The following is a 16,326-nucleotide window of genomic DNA, read 5'->3' as shown; positions in this document are numbered from 1 at the left end:
AAAACAGTAAAATGTTTCTCCTGGCTGTGTGTTACTCTCAAATTTAGGCATAAGTGTGATTCTACTTTTAATCAAAATATTCTGCATTCTATTGAACATTATGACCCTTTTACTCTTGAGATATTTTATTTGTAGGGCATATAGTACTGTGTGAGTTTTCGGCAAGAGTCTTGTGCAATTCCGACAACAATTACATGCAATATTTTCCTGTAAAATAATTTTCTGTTCAGAGTTTTGCCTTCAAAGTCCTGCACACACCAGATGTTAAAACATCTGGAGTCCTGTTAACAGCTATCGAAAAGTCAGCTTGATGGGGCACCAAGTCCAACATACATGCTGGGGAGTCACCAGGGTGGGCTGTCACCAGCATCTAACTTAAAGGAGCCTCTAATATCAGGAATAAATCAGTAGACTCATAAAAGTACTTGGCTTCTTACATGAAGCTGCAACTTGTGGGAAAGATGGTCTACCTAAAGCTGAGCCCTTTATTATTATTTACTGCAACTGTTTATATTGTTCAACGACATCATGTAGTAAAGTAAGAGAAAGGGGCTGTAAACTTAAAAATGACTTAATTTAGCTCTAACTTTGCGACAGCATCATGCCGGCTAAACAATTTTGGTCACAGCTCAGATTTGGTTAAGGTCATAAGATCAGGAGTCACAACACATGATGAGAAAATTCAAATTTAATCCATTGACAGAATATTTCATCCGTCCGTGTCTTCCCAGCTTTGTGCCTCCTATGACACAATTTTAGTATTAGAATGTTGAAATGATAGAACACTTTTAGCATATCTGGCACACATATGTAGCAATAACTGAGACTGACCACTGTATGTCTTTTTATTTTATTTTATTTTTTGGGAGGGGGGGGGGGTCTTAATGATCTTGATCACAATCAAATTCACCATTATAAATACAGTGGTACCTCTACATACGATCACTTCGACACACGATCTTTTCGACATCCGACGTAAAATTTGAGCCGCCATTTGTTTCTACATCCGATGAGTTGCTCGAAATACGACGACATGACAGCACTGCAAACGAACGCACGGTGGATTTTCTTGTGTGAGAAATCAACACAGTTTTCAAAAAAAGTTGATACAGTTGGAGAAACAAGGAAAAAAGTGATGCTTACCTTTGAAATGAAGATGCAAGTTATAGAAAAATATGAGCTTGGTGTGCGCGTCCCTGAACTGGCTCAACAATACAGCTCCATGGTCCTCTTCCGACCACCGTTCGCCACTATTTATAAGTTAAGGTGACAATTATTATTGTGGTAACATTGCCAAGGAAATCGCCAGCTTCGTCACGTTTTTATCATTTATTTAAGAACTTATCCAACACAAAACGCCCATTGTCTTAAGCAGTTGACTGCTCTCAAGAAAACGAAAGTATTATCTCTACCGCACCGACCTATCTCACCGTGACGTCAGCTTCGCGGTGCGTTCAGGGACAGTAAAAAGTGTCCGCCATATTAGAATCCAATTCGTTACATTATTTACAGGAATAATTATTAATTATTCTTCTTATTATTATATTATTCTGACTTATTTATTTATAACTTATTTGTTTTTCTATGTTTAATTGCCATTTGTAACAGTGCCAGCAGTATTTATTAAGAATTTAGTGTATGTTTTTAGGCTTTGGAACGAATTAATGGAATTATAATGTATTCCTATGGGAAAATCCTGCTCGACATACGACCATTTCGACTTACAAACAAGGTCCTGGAACGAATTAAATTCGTATGTAGAGGTACCACTGTATGTGCATGCTGCCAAATTGCCAATGCAACACTGATGGTCATGCACTGGTTTTCACCATGCATCTGGCATCCTTAACTTCATCCTCAGTTTTACCTTGACTTTCCAACTGCAATTATGCGGTTGGGTTTCTCCACTATTCTGCAGTTTTGGGTAATTACGCCGGAATTCAATGTAAGGGCATCATGAGTGATACCACATTGAGGATATCATAGTTTAATGGTTGTGTTTCACTCTCATTATCAACTTAAAACATTTATGAATTCCAGTTGTTTAAGTACAGAAATGAAGGGAAAACACAAGCAGTTGATTTACTCTTCTTTATTAAAAAAAATCTACACATCCCCAGGGTGACTGAAATTTAGTCATATCCGCACAGAACAACAGGGAATCGTGTCCTCGACCCACACTGGCACTCCCCTCACTTTGAAGATTTGAAAGCCCTCTAATTATTAACATTTTCTCCTCGTGTTGAAAAAGAATAGTTTACTTAATAGTTGGCACTTGGCATTCATACCAGTACATTGTCATCCTGATTTACTGTAACATCACATTCCTTTGAAGCGTACGATGGCTATAAATGTCCTAATGAAGTTGTTCTCATGAAATCATTTCTTGTTACTTTATCGAACACACCAGTCTTACCTTAGTAGCTGCCGAGCGGATACTGGAGCCGCTTTGTTTTTTGGCATTCAGCTGCAGCTTCATCTCGGGCCAAAACCGGCATGTGGAATGATGATGTTTGGCTGTCAGAACAGACGAAAGTTTAATGCCATATGCCTGAATGTACACCCACAATTCTTTGAGAGGTAACAGGCACTTATGCCAACAGCTGTAGTGGAGATGGGGAGACACCTGCGCACCAAATGAAAAGCAAACATCTGGAGGTCTGTCTGACAATAAACCATAGTAGCCATACTCTTTCATCAGCCTGAAATGTTCAGAAGGTCAGACATGTACAGTATGTCAGCTGGTCGAGACATATACAGATTCCTTGTTAGGAGGTTCTGTGTCGGCAGCAACAGGGAAAGATTTTGTCCTAGATTTCACAGGCATGAAAAGGTCATACAGTGGGGCAAATAAGTATTTAGTCAACCACCAATTGTGCAAGTTCTCCAACTTGAAAAGATTAGAGAGGCCTGTAATTGTCAACATGGGTAAACCTCAACCATGAGACAGAATGTGGAAAAAAAAAAACAGAAAATCACATTGTTTTATTTTTAAATAATTTTTTTCCAAATTAGAGTGGAAAATATTTATTTGGTCACCTACAAACAAGCAAGATTTCTGGCTGTCAAAGAGGTCTAACTTCTTCTAACGAGGCTCCACTCGTTACCTCTGTTAATGGCACCTGTTTTAACTCATTATCGGTATAAAAGACACCTGTCCACAAGCTCAGTCAGTCACACTCCAAACTCCACTATTGCCAAGACCAAAGAGCTGTCGAAGGATACCAGAGACAAAATCGTAGACCTGCACCAGGCTGGGAAGACTGAATCTGCAATACGTAAAACGCTTGGTGTAAAGAAATCAACTGTGGGAGCAATTATTAGAAAATGGAAGATGAATGAATGAATGAATGAATGAATTTTTTTTATTGTCACTGTCATCATCATCATAATCATTGACAGTTTCAGAGTGTGGAATTTGCCCGAAAGAAAGACGATGACAGACAAAGGAAAGACGGGAAAAAGCAAATGCTTATCCATACCCGTCCCCCAACAGCCCGGGACGCACAGTCAAACATGTTTGTGTTACAGTCCAGTTATTATCAGTTTTTTTGTTGTTTTTTTTTTTTTCACATATCATTCAAAAGTCATCGATTGCCATGGAATTTCACATATTGTCAATTAGAGTGGGTTTATTGTATCAGTTGATGTCCAAGTTGGTGTAGAGAGTTTAGCTTATTTCTATATTTCTTATAGGAGCGTGCTTTCAGGAGCTCAGAAATGTGCATCTGTACACTTTGAGCGGTTAGACAACAATGATCACTGATAATCTCCCTCGATCTGGGGCTCCATGCAAGATCTCACCCCGTGGCGTCAAAATGATAACAAGAACGCTGAGCAAAAATCCCAGAACCACACGGGGAGACCTAGTGAATGACCAACAGAGAGCTGGGACCACAGTAACAAAGGCTACCATCAGTAACACAATGCGCCGCCAGGGACTCAAATCCTGCACTGCCATTCGTGTCCCCCTGCTGAAGAAAGTACACGTCCAGGCCCGTCTGCGGTTCGCTAGAGAGTATTTGGATGATCCAGAAGAACACTGGGAGAATGTGTTATGGTCAGATTAAACCAAAATAGAACTTTTGGGTAGAAACACAGGTTCTCGTGTTTGGAGGAGAAAGAATACTGAATTGCATCCGAAGAACACCATACCCACTGTGACGCGTGGGGGTGGAAGCATCATGCTTTGAGGCTGTTTTTCTGCAAAGGGACTCCGGATGACTGATCTGTGTAAAGGAAAGAATGAATGGGGCCACGTATCGAGAAATTTTGAGTGAAAATCTCCTTCCATCAGCAAGGGCATTGAAGATGAGACATGGCTGGTTCTTTCAGCATGACAATGTTCCCAAACACACAGCCAGGGCAACAAAGGAGTGGCTTCGTAAGAAGCATTTTAAGGTCCTGGAGTGGCCTAGGCAGTCTCAAGATCTCAACCCCATAGAAAATCTGTGGAGGGAGTTGAAAGTCCGTGTTGCCCAACGACAGCCCCAAAACATCACTGCTCTAGAGGAGATCTGCATGGAGGAATGGGCCAAAATACCAGCAATTGTGTGTGAAAAGCTTGTGAAGTGTTACAGAAAACGTTTGGCCTCCGTTATTGCCAACAAAGGGTACATAACAAAGTATTGAGATCAACTTTTGGTATCGACCAAATACTTATTTTCCACCTTGATTTGCAAATAAATTCTTTTAAAAATCAAACAATGTGATTTTCTGTTTTTTTTTCCACATTCCGTCTCTCATGGTTGAGGTTTACCCATGTTGACAATTACAGGCCTCTCTAATATTTTCAAGTGGGAGAACTTGCACAATTAGTGGTTGATTAAACACTTATTTGCCCCACTGTATCTGATCTGTAAAATTATTTTACAAAGAGTGGTTTACTCAATGTATTTATTTTTACATCAGAACTTTTCCCTGTATTAATATTATTTAAGTTAAATTATATAAGACCTTGAAGCATGGGATGCATTTTTGTTTTCACTACTACTACACTACTGAAGAACAGCAGAGGGCGCAATGAATTCAGGGCCAACTAATTACTGTCCGAATGGCTAACAAAATGAAGGATGTCAAAGTGGCATAGCAGTCTGTCTGATGTTTTTACTACTCCACCTTCATAGTTATGTTGACAAGCACCTTTAAAAAAATTTAGAAAATAAATTATTTGGCTGTCGGTTTTTGCGTTGAACTGTTAAGAGGCTTTGTTTTCCAAATCTGCTCTGCTTTTTTTGTTTTGCAATTTTTTTAAATGAATGTCCCTAAACTAAATAACTACCATTTGAAAAGTTTTATGATAGCATAATTAGGGGTGTGACAAAATATCGAAATGTTGATATATCGTGATACTTTGTATCCCAAAAGGTTATCGGTATGCTCCTGCCAAGAATCGAGATGTCGTTTTAAAAAGGTCTCAATATCTAAAATAAAATAAAAAGGAACAAACAAGTTGCTACCAAAATCTTCTACCATAATACCCAGATAGCAGACCGACATTGAACAAACGTTGATTTTCCATCAAAATCATCAGTATGGTTGACATAAAAATTTTCGACGTCAAGTGACGTTGTTCTATAGTATCTCAGGCGATGGTTGGGTTAACATTCTTTTATAGTTGATGAACTAATGTTGGCAAATAGCTGATTTATGATTGACCGGGAAATATGATTGAAAAGTCATTGAATTATGGATGAGCGGGCATTTTGGTCGAAAACATAACATTGATTCAGCGTTGTTCCAATATTATTAATAATCGAAATGACGTTTAGGTTTTGTAAGGATTTTAACTTTGAAACATTAATTGAGGGTGCAAAAGTGACGTTGATTCAATGATATAAGATCAACAGCGGAATGTTGATCCAACATCTTTTCAACGTCGGTCTGTTATCTGGGTAGTGTCTGTTAACTCTAAGGCTGCATTAACAGTGCTCGACGCCCAATCCATTTAGACTGGGAACGTTCGTTAATTCTAAACCAGAGCATTCAGTCATTCTGCCCGATTTTCAGGGCATTTACAGGTCACTTGCTGTTTATTTTAGGGCATTTACAGGTCATTTCCTGTTGAGTTTGAGTCACTGCCTATTCATATCAGGCATGAAAATGGGTCAGGGGTTAAAAAGGTGAGAAGGGTGTGGAGGAAATATGTTCCAGTACACTGTACACCCCAACAAAATATTGAGCTCTGTCGACCCACACTGTGTTTCAGCAGGGCCATGCAGAGACCGGTGGTTAGGGCGGGTGCTCGTAGATCAAAAGGAGCACATGAACAAGTATTTAATACACCTTAAAACAACAGAACTTCAATTTTAACCAGCTTTAGATAATAATTGGCTGCGACTGTGACATACTTTAATTGGGAGGGGGCAACAGTGAATAGAAATCAAAACTGTCATCAACACTTTCTGGCTGTGACTCAGTCAGTCTGCCTCTTTTCTTCCTTCAACCTCTGCATCAAAACTTCCTTCCTCAACGTGTTCATCTGAGAACAAACCACATCAGATGGTCACTGAGCCACCAACAGCACAGTTTTCTTAAAACTATTATTTCATTATTATCCATACTTAACAACTCTAGCACCTAATGATTAATAAAGCAATGACATAAAAATCTTATAGAAAAATAACATTGTAATTGTGTTTATAATTGTATTTAATACCCAACTATCCTTGCAAACTTGTTCTTACCAGGTCTGCTATTCACCCAGCTGATGAGGTATCCACTGCCTTTAGCAGCCTCATCTAACTCCTTTCTTTATCCCTCAATCTCCCTTCCCTACGACGCATGTCTATGTAATGAAATATAAATATTTAAAAAAAACAAAAAAACAGACTCCCCAGTGGCTTTTAGTTTTAAAGCTTTCTTAATGTCTTTCTCTCTCAATAACGATGGAGGAAGATTTGTGTTTTTATTATTCAATCAAAAACAAAGTTACTTCTATCAAAAACAAAGTTGCTTCAATCAAAATACAGTATATACTTTTAATCCCCAAAAAGTCACTTCAATAAAAAAAATTGTTTTTGATTGCAAAAATAAATTTGAGACAAAAAAAGCATTTGAAAACTATTTTTCTTGATTGAAACAAATTTTTCCATTGAAGTAATGTTGTTTTGCGTTTGGGCCACATTTTGGCTAGGACATTTGTGTCTTTATTATTCAATCAAATAAGATGCTTCAAACAAAAAAATATATATAAAAAGAAAAACTTTGCACATGTGTCAATCACCGTTTACCAAAGCCTGAGAGGGTTTGAGTAGACTCACTATGAAGCATTTAATAAAGCCAAGCATTTTCTTACTACTTTATTCTTGTTTGAAAATAATTCAGTGGGGCAGTAACATGTTTAAAACTTATCATAATTCTTACATTTTGAAGTGCTTAAAAACCATTTATAATTGATACTTTGGTGAAAAAAGTGAAAAAACATGTCTTATATATATGTATCTTTTTTCCAATGTAAGATCTGAATAAATGCATTGAACACGCACAAAAAAAAAAAAGGGGGGGGGGGGGCGCTACTTCGCGGTTTTCACTTATTGCGGCGGGTTCTGGTCCCCATTAACCGCGAAAAACGAGGGATCCCTGTATTTCTGAAGAGCTTGAAGAAGCAGGACTCATTCCCACCACTCGTCGGGCCGGTGTTGTGCCGACACCGGCCGTCAGCTCAAATCCAAGCCGAAAATGACGCGTCTCCGGCGGACGACGGGAGCGTTGTGAGGCGCCCCCTCCACCCGAGAGCATGCCGCTTAATTTGACTCAACAGTGTGTTTCTTCGTTCATATTACCGCTAAATACACAAGCTTGACGCCAATTAAACGGGAGCTATTTTTTTTCATGGGAGATTTGGCTAGCTCTGGCAGTGTTCAACGCAAGCTGCAACGAATGGCAGTAACTTTTTTGTATCGCAAAATGTGAAAACGATTGAAACCATTACTCACCAAATTCTGCTGGCAAATACAGGCAAGTGTGTATGCTGCGCTCTGGTCTGCCCCGGTGTGGATAAGGCCTGCTTTTTCTTTTCGCAGCTAATGCAACCAAAGGCTCTCCGAGCACTCCATGTACAGTAAGGAGTGCGCGCGTTTGGAATAATGGAACGCAGCTTGGGCCGATGATTGGTTCTCGTCAGCGAAGCATCTAGAAGGATTTGCTGTGTTCTTAAGTGCTCAGTTTACGTACTAAGTTAATCACATGATGATAATAATAATAATAATTAAATAAAACCTCCCGACCCCCCCCCCCCTCCCAAAAAGAATTTCTCCTCGGATCTACGCAATTCACGTAGGTTTTTTGACTTCAAAACGGCGAATTTCGCCGAAAGGTGAGAGATTTTCATGCCTGTCATATGAGTGATTCCCAGGTCACTTCCTGTTCTGGAACTCAAAATAAACAGGAAGTGACCCATAAAATACCCCAAAATCAACAGGTAAATGACCTTAAATGGCCCAAAATTACCTCATTGCCTGGCATTGGCTGCCACTGACGGCCAAAGACGGCCATAGACATTCAATCCGTTTGAAGTGGGAGGGGTGGCAGCGCCCTCCCAGTTCAAATGGATTGGACGTCTACTAGTGTTAAACTCATTCCAATTCACAGCAGAAGGTTTCTTTTTTTGTTTTTTAGTTATTTGTATAATATCCTAGAATAATTTCCTGACCAATGTTTCGATCATCATTGTATCGCCATATCGTGTCGGATCATCGTTATCGTAAGTATTGTATCGCAAATCATATCGTATCGTGAGGTACCAAGAGGTTCCCACTCCTAGGCATAATACTGTTAGTTAGCGTTTGACTATTTCAGAAAAGATCACATTCTGCTACATTTTGAAGGATCCGGAAATTCATTTTGCAGGATTAAATTAGGTAACATCATCATCTAAATTATTCAGTTCTGGGACACTTCCTCTACATGGACCGTTTAACTACTGTGAGGTTTTTCCTTTTTTGCGTATTATAGCGTTCCGTGTAAAACTACAAAAAAGAAAGGAAAAAAAAGAGGTTCTGGGAGTTCATCCAACTTTGAGGAGACATTTCTCTCCATTGGGAAATTGTGTTAACTTGAGTTATGTTAACTTCACTCAGAGCCAAATGAGTAAATGATGCAGAGTTATGCCCAGCCTTTTGAACCAAGTGAAGAAGATGCTGCACGTGTCCCTGCTTTGAGAATGTCCATTGAATACCCTCCAAGCAGATGTTCAGCCTCTCTTGCTTGGACTATCATTTATGTTGATAAAGTGTAACTGAACTTTTGGCTGATCATTGGGTGGTCTTGTTGTGTTTCAAGTGTCTAGTCTACTTTACTTTTTTAAGGATTTCCAGTAGGCTATTGCAGCTTAATGTGTTAAGACTGAACTTTTTTGAATATAGATTTTGGAACAAAATGCTGAATGACCTTTTGAAAACTGTAGCCAGTGCCAGCTTGCCTCTCAACAATCCTATTTTAAGGATTGGTCTTTTCTTGCTCTGGAAAAATGCAATCACAAAGTGGTTTGTTTTTCACAGATAGAATGCTCTGTGTTTGGACCTGAACTCCATATTTAAACTTGAAAGATTCTGCTATGTGGCATAAGTCTGAGAGTGTCAACACTCAGGTCACTACGTCATCTAGAGTTTACGTGACCTTAGGTTGCATAGAAAAAAAAAAAACAATGAATATTCACTTCTGAGAACACATTCCCCACTGGATTTCCTCTCATAAAAGATAGACTCAAACCAGCTACGTTAGTCCTTTCACTGACTCACATTTGACCACTCATCCTTTATCTGTGAAGGGATTGGACCAGGTGCTATATGAATGGCAAAGACACTTAATGTCCTCCTTTTGTAAATCAAGGTTCCGCAGCATTTGTGACGAAGCGGATGTCGGGAGTATCTAAAGAATAGACAAAGGTGTATTAAGTTACAGATTAGGTTACATACACAGGAGAGTAGACAATGACTTTGTACAGTATTACGCAAATGTTCTTGAACTCACATCTTTTCTTTACAGACCGTAAATTTTAATGAGGCTTATAATGCTAAAATTAACAAATGTATACATTCAGCAAGTTGGTCAATAGTCATTATTGGCCCTCTTTGACTGGTGCCATAGCAATAAATGTTGACCGTATCAAAAAAAGAAGTGGAAATTATAGGTGACTTTTTTTCTTTGCCTAGGAACAATCACTGGACACAAATAGAGACATGCTTGCCACAGAAGATAATAGAGGCATAACTCAAAGGGAGAAAAGAAGCCCTGGCAAGCAACCAGAAACAGGTAAGTGCTGTGGATATTCCACATTTAAAGTTGTACTGAAGTTTTTGTTTTTTAATTTTTTAACAACATTTTTTTTTTTTTTACCTTGGATGCCGTTATACCAGGTTTGCGCGACAATTTGCTTTGAAAGTCCCAAGAATATGATTTTTTTTTTGTAATTTCAGTTTCACATTAATATTCAGCTGACTAGATTAATTAAAATATTCTATTTAAGTTTCAACTCTTTGCTCTGATTGACCATTGGTAGTGTAGAAGCTTGAGTTGCGAATGCGGAAACACAAGCTACAATGTTCCTCAACAACACCAAGTTTCCCTATTTCACAATTATACAAAAAAAAAAAAATATATATATATATATATATATATATATTCACTCACTTGATACAGTTCCTTGTAGGCCTGCGCGCAGTCTGAGTCAGGAGGCAAGTTTTTGCTATGACTTCCTGGTTCCAAAATCTTTTTTTCTACTTATTCCTACATAAATAAAAAATTCCCTCACTTGATGCCATGCCATTACAATAGACATCCGGAGGTGACGCACTAGAGTTAGGGAAAAAGAAGTTGATTGAGAACCAGGCAACCAAGCCGAGTAAAGTCCCTTTTGGGCAGCTAGGTGGCAGTAGGTGGTTTAGGTCGCCGCGGGGGTGGAATGACAAAGACAGGAGCTGCTCATGGGACTAAAATTTTATACTACACTACAGCAAATGCACATGTACTAGTATAGGTTTAAATTAGGGCTGTTTGAGTTTGTCTAACAAGAAAATCACGATTATTTTCTCTCAAACCCGATTTTCAGATATCAATTGCAATTTCTTGGCAAATTACATTTCGGAATTTCTTCTATTTAAATGTATGTTGTCCTTATTAGAACTGAAAGTGCTTGTTAACTCCATTAATGCACACAGAACAATTACCGTATTTTTCGGACTATAAGTCGCACCTATCAGGGAAGCTCAAGTTTGAACTCCAAGACAAGTGTTACCTAGATGGCTCGATTAGAGAAATGAATCAGACCAACCAAAGCTTGCCTGCTTCGAAGACTTTATATAAAGACTTGATATATCAAGGATACAATGGTGTGACCCGGCAAGGAGCCGTGAACACGCAAGAGTACAAAGAAGTACAATAGAGACTGGACATTTATACTGTTGAAAGGGCGTTACCTAAGGATGCTTACTGTGAAACGATACCTATGAAAGCAAAAGTGAAACTTAAGTATCAACTCTGTGAAACGATACCTATGAAAATGAAAGTGAAACTTAAGTATCAACTCTGGTGGTTTTCCACAGAAAAACATCGTGACTTACAACCTTGAGAACCTGGCCGTGGCTGGCACCAAAGGGAGTGAAAATTAGATAAGAAAGTCCACAGGAACCCTTTTGTATAATGTTCAAAGAAATACAGCACACAAACATGGATGACTACAGTCTTACAAATGACTATAGTATCACAGCAGTTATGTGGTTTATGAGCATGAATAAAATTTCTTTCACAGCACCTAAGTATAAGTCGCACCCGCCCAAAATTGCGGAATGAAGAGTGAAAAAAATATAAGTCGCACCGGAGTATAAGTCGCATTTTTGGGGGAAATTTACTTGATAAAATCCAACACATAGAACAGATATGTCATCTTGAAAAGCAATTTAAAATAAAAATACAATAGAGAACAAAATACTGAATAAGTGTACGGTATGATAATGTTACATGAAGCATGAACAACGAAATGCAAACGTGATCGGTACGTAACACAGCTATTAAGAGTTATTCAGATAACTATAGCATAAAGAACATGCTAACAAGTTTACCAAACCATCAGTGTCACTCGAAAACACCAAAATAACATGTGAAATGATATAATAATGTGTTAATAATTTCACACATACATAAGTCGCTCCAGAGTGTAAGTCGCACCCCCAGCCAAACTATAAAAAAAACTGCGACTTATAGTCCGAAAAATACAGTAAGAGCATTTTATTTATACAACAGACTCTTGCTCTGTTCTTAATTTAAAACAACAATGAAAGAAGAAAGTGCATATACCATTTGAAACAAAATCAAACATGAGAAAAGGTAATCAATCAGTCTGTAAATCAAATACTCTGTCAGCAAGTCAGTCTGCCAACCAGCTAGCCAGCCAATCAATCGAGTCAGTCAGGTGGAGTAGATAAGCAGCCAGGGTCAGGGTGATAAGCTGTCACATTTCTCTCTGGTCTTATTACAGTAATCGATGATTAGTGGAAAACTGTCACTCAGTAATCACAATATGCAAGGTGGCAATCACCTTCTCTAAAGAAATATGCACCCGTAAACTAATGCCAGTAAAGGTAACAAACAGAATGATCCCTTAAGTTTATGAGCACCTCATCTTTACAAAAGACGTCATCTGCAACACATTAATGGGCCAATGAACAATGTGCATATAGCTTAAATTTTCAAATGTAGACCTACTAATATGTTATTATATTCAAACAAAAACAACATGGCATGCTTTTAGTAATTTTAATCTAGTAGCAGCAATCTTGACAGGAAAACGAGACAGAGGGACAGTCAGACACACACACACATCAAGACAGACACAAACACACACACATCAACGCATATACTTTTCTAATTTAAGTACATCATGAGATAATACAGTTACTCATGGGATTATGCAATTTTATGTCCCAAATTGGTTTGGCAAAAGTAGCAGAATCGGCAGTAGCCATGGTTTTTATTGTTCTTGTTCTTGTTATTTAAGATGGCTGCTCTCGTGGGAGGATGCGAAAATGCAGAGGAAACTACGGCAGCTTAAACCCAAATGGTGCAGTTTTGAAAATCTAACGTTCATTTAATACGTTGCTAACATCGTTTTAACCAGAAAAGTTGATTTCGGTTCAAAATCGATTAATCGAACAGCCTTAGTTTAAATACTGCATAATTTATATATTGTATGCTTAGTGTGGCTCAGTTACATGGCCAGAGCATGGAGACGAGCGTGCCTAGCTCCTCAGCGCTCCTCATATTGGTGGGTGTGGACGAATAACAAAGAGGGCAGGTACCTGCATGATAAGGGTTTCAAATTCAAAATCTATCGTTTGCAAAACAATTTACTTTGCAAATGTATTGCATGTAAATAAAAAATTTACACAGATAACACACTTCAACCAGGGAAAACTCCTACTTCGACCTATGTATGAAACAGCTGAAAATATTGGGAAACTACTTTTGTGTCTTTTTAAGCTCTATTTTTTCCCAAGATCCGAAACTCTGAAATATTTAAATAAATTAAATAAAAAACAGCGAATGCATCTGAAACCTTCAGCTGTCAAGAAATGGGCTGTTCCTTGACAATGGTTATCTCTAGCCTAATGTTTCGCTGACAGAGATTCAGTACAGTGTAACTAGAAGTCTTAAGGACAGGTTTAGGGCTTTTAAATATTAAGAACAGATTGTTATTGGAGTCTGACATTTGGTCCTTATTTATGCTTAATAAAGCTGCTGCACCACGTTAAGTTACAGAGTTTCTGCAGCATGCAATCAAATAGAATGGGACTGATTATTACTTGGATTATAAACCAGTGTTTTCATTCAGGGATTTCACTGCACAGAAAAGCCAGTGTTGATATCACCCTTCTAAAAATACCACATCCCTGAAACCTAGTTTTAAGGTTTCTATTCAGCACCATGTTATCGATCAATCCCCGCTTTTAGTAAACAGGGTACCGTATTTTAAAAAACAGATTTAAAAAACTGTTTCGAAGAGCCTGCACTTTTCCAATCATCCATGCAATTTTTTTTTAAGGCGGTCACCATCTGAGACGAGTTGGTTTTGTAAATCCAGTGAGACTGATTCATCATAATCGATGGCTTGACAGCAAACCACATGGCCTGATATGTTCAAATTAGCTTTTTTTCATTTAGAATGTTCGCTATGCAAATAAAAAAAAAATACAGAGGCCTTTGAAGTTTTAGTGAGGGAGCAACAAGTGCCACATGATCACAAGGCATTCCGACGTCTGTGGCGTGACACTGAATACTTGGTAGGAGGGGAGTTGGTGATTGTGTTTAATTTAGAAGAAAAAAAAACTCACCTTTCTGGCTTTATATATAAATCAGTAAAGTCCCAAGCCTCTAAACACTAATCATTCCCAGCTCTCTCCTCTGCTCGTATTATACAGACAAAGGCTTTTCCTAATCCCAGCCTTAGATGTGTGTTTTGTGTGTATATTTATATGTGTGTATGTGTGCTTCAATGTGTGTTAGCTGCCCTTCTAACGGGCACCAGATTTCAGATAGAGCTGCTCGTTAAGAAAAATCTATGTGGATGCATCCAGTCATGTAGCCAGAGGAGAAACTTTGGCCATATGTTTGCTGGGGACTCAAACTGTGAGGTTTTAAGGTTAAATGGCCTTTGTAGTTGTAATGACATGGTAAACACAAGAGCAGCGAGACAGCATGTTTAACAGAATTCTTTATCTACACACAAAAAAGCATGCACATGGGATTTTCACACACTGACATATATGCCTTACCATCATCTCCATGCACACGTATCCGCATTACTGTAAAATAAGGTCGCAAATGCTCATCCACATTCGCAGTTTCTAGTGAATTCTCCATCTGGGCTTAATTCAAAGAAGAGGATTTTGGCAGGGTGAAGTATCTCTCTAATGATCTTCTCCAGTTCCACTTCCTGTGAATGCTTAAAGCACTTGTTCATACAGATGAGGTGAAACCACACTTACAAATTGCTACACTAGACAAACCCACAGGACTAACATCAGTGCTCACTGCTCACTGGCCAATATGTCAGCACAGAGACGATACCTGCCGGTAAATTGAATAAAATGGACTCTTGAGATGAAATCCAAGAAAATGATTGGACTGAAGACGGTTTCATTCTTAGTCATTTTGGTTTTCTTTCCTTCCAGAATCAACAGGAAAGGAGAAAAGGAAAGAGAAGAAGAAAGGTAATAAGATGTACAGCTATTTTTTTTTTTTTTACGGGTTGCTCATCTGGGTTACTTAGGGAGGTTTGAGTCGAGGGGGACCATATTGCAGGGTGACTCAGCTGCACCAGGTCCAGTTTGTCTAAGGTTGATTCTTAGTTTTCAAGGCCACAGTAATCAACAAAAGCCTTCTGGATGAACCATCTTCAGTTCCTAAAAAGTGTAGTTACAGTATTGATGATCCAACTTCCTTGGCTAAAGATTGTCATTTTGATCATTGTTTTCCAAAACTAACATTGGTAATAAAATTCAGTGGTTCAGATTCCACACATTTATGTATGCATTCTTAATTCTCACCAGTTTCGTTTTTCAAAGCCATTTTGTGTGGATGTTGCACGGATTGTCCTATCATTGTGAGATCATCACTTATAAAAATGGACTTGCAACATTTGCTTACCATTTTGCATTTTTTTCCTAGGCAAGAAACGACCAATACCAGGCCCACCTGGTCCTCCCGGACCTCCAGGCCCCCAGGGGCCACCGGGAATCCCTGGAATCCCAGGGATTCCTGGCAGCAATGCTGTGGGTCCTGTTGGACCTCCTGGGCCCCCAGGGGCACAAGGGCCTCCCGGCGCTCAAGGCCCAGCAGGTACAAGATTCATAAGAGAAGATGAGTGGTTGCTATACTACAATAGCCCGAACTCAACTCTTGGGGGCCATTCTTGAATTACACAGCATGAGCCTGCATGTAGCCATGTTCCCACGCTTGTTGGAGGCTCAAGTTGTCAAAATGAATAAACACATCGCCTCAAAAGTGAGGTTTTCCAATATAGTGGTACCTCGACATACAATCGCTTCGACACACGATCTTTTCGACATCCGACGTAAAATTTGACATGCCATTTGTTTCTACATCTGACGAAATGCTCTAAATACAATTCATGACAGCGTCGCAATGTCATTGTTTTCCCGCAAGACTAACGCATGGCGGATTTTCTTGTGAGAGAAATCAACATGGGTTCCAAGAATGTTGAAGCAGGTGGTGAAAAAAGAAAAAAGGTGGATAGAAAGAAAAATATGAGCGTGGGGTGCGCGTCCGTGAACTGCTTGACAATACTGCTCCGACCTCTGTTGTGAACTC

The 16,326-nt window shown here is 38.9% G+C and overlaps 1 protein-coding gene and 1 long non-coding RNA gene across 3 annotated transcripts in view; one reads left to right on the top strand and one right to left on the bottom strand.

Moving 5' to 3' along the window:
* LOC130924317 (uncharacterized) overlaps positions 1 to 16,326 on the bottom strand; it is a 46,312-nt gene that overhangs the window by 16,236 nt on the left and 13,750 nt on the right. Inside the window, exon 3 of the long non-coding RNA XR_009064856.1 lies at positions 2,417 to 2,517. This is a non-coding gene — a long non-coding RNA (uncharacterized LOC130924317). The remainder of the gene's footprint in view (positions 1 to 2,416; positions 2,518 to 16,326) is intronic.
* The window catches only part of eda (ectodysplasin A), a 28,531-nt gene that overhangs the window by 8,584 nt on the left and 3,621 nt on the right, over positions 1 to 16,326 (top strand). For both annotated transcript variants that reach the window (XM_057850781.1, XM_057850780.1), the window contains exons 2-4: positions 10,155 to 10,254; positions 15,168 to 15,206; positions 15,664 to 15,834. In XM_057850781.1, coding sequence (XP_057706764.1) covers positions 10,155 to 10,254; positions 15,168 to 15,206; positions 15,664 to 15,834 — 310 coding nt within the window. The remainder of the gene's footprint in view (positions 1 to 10,154; positions 10,255 to 15,167; positions 15,207 to 15,663; positions 15,835 to 16,326) is intronic.

Source organism: Corythoichthys intestinalis, chromosome 11 (assembly GCF_030265065.1).
Source record: "Corythoichthys intestinalis isolate RoL2023-P3 chromosome 11, ASM3026506v1, whole genome shotgun sequence".
Lineage (NCBI taxonomy): Eukaryota > Metazoa > Chordata > Actinopteri > Syngnathiformes > Syngnathidae > Corythoichthys > Corythoichthys intestinalis.
Note: the sequence above shows the minus strand (reverse complement) of the source record. Positions and strands in the feature narration are given on the sequence as shown.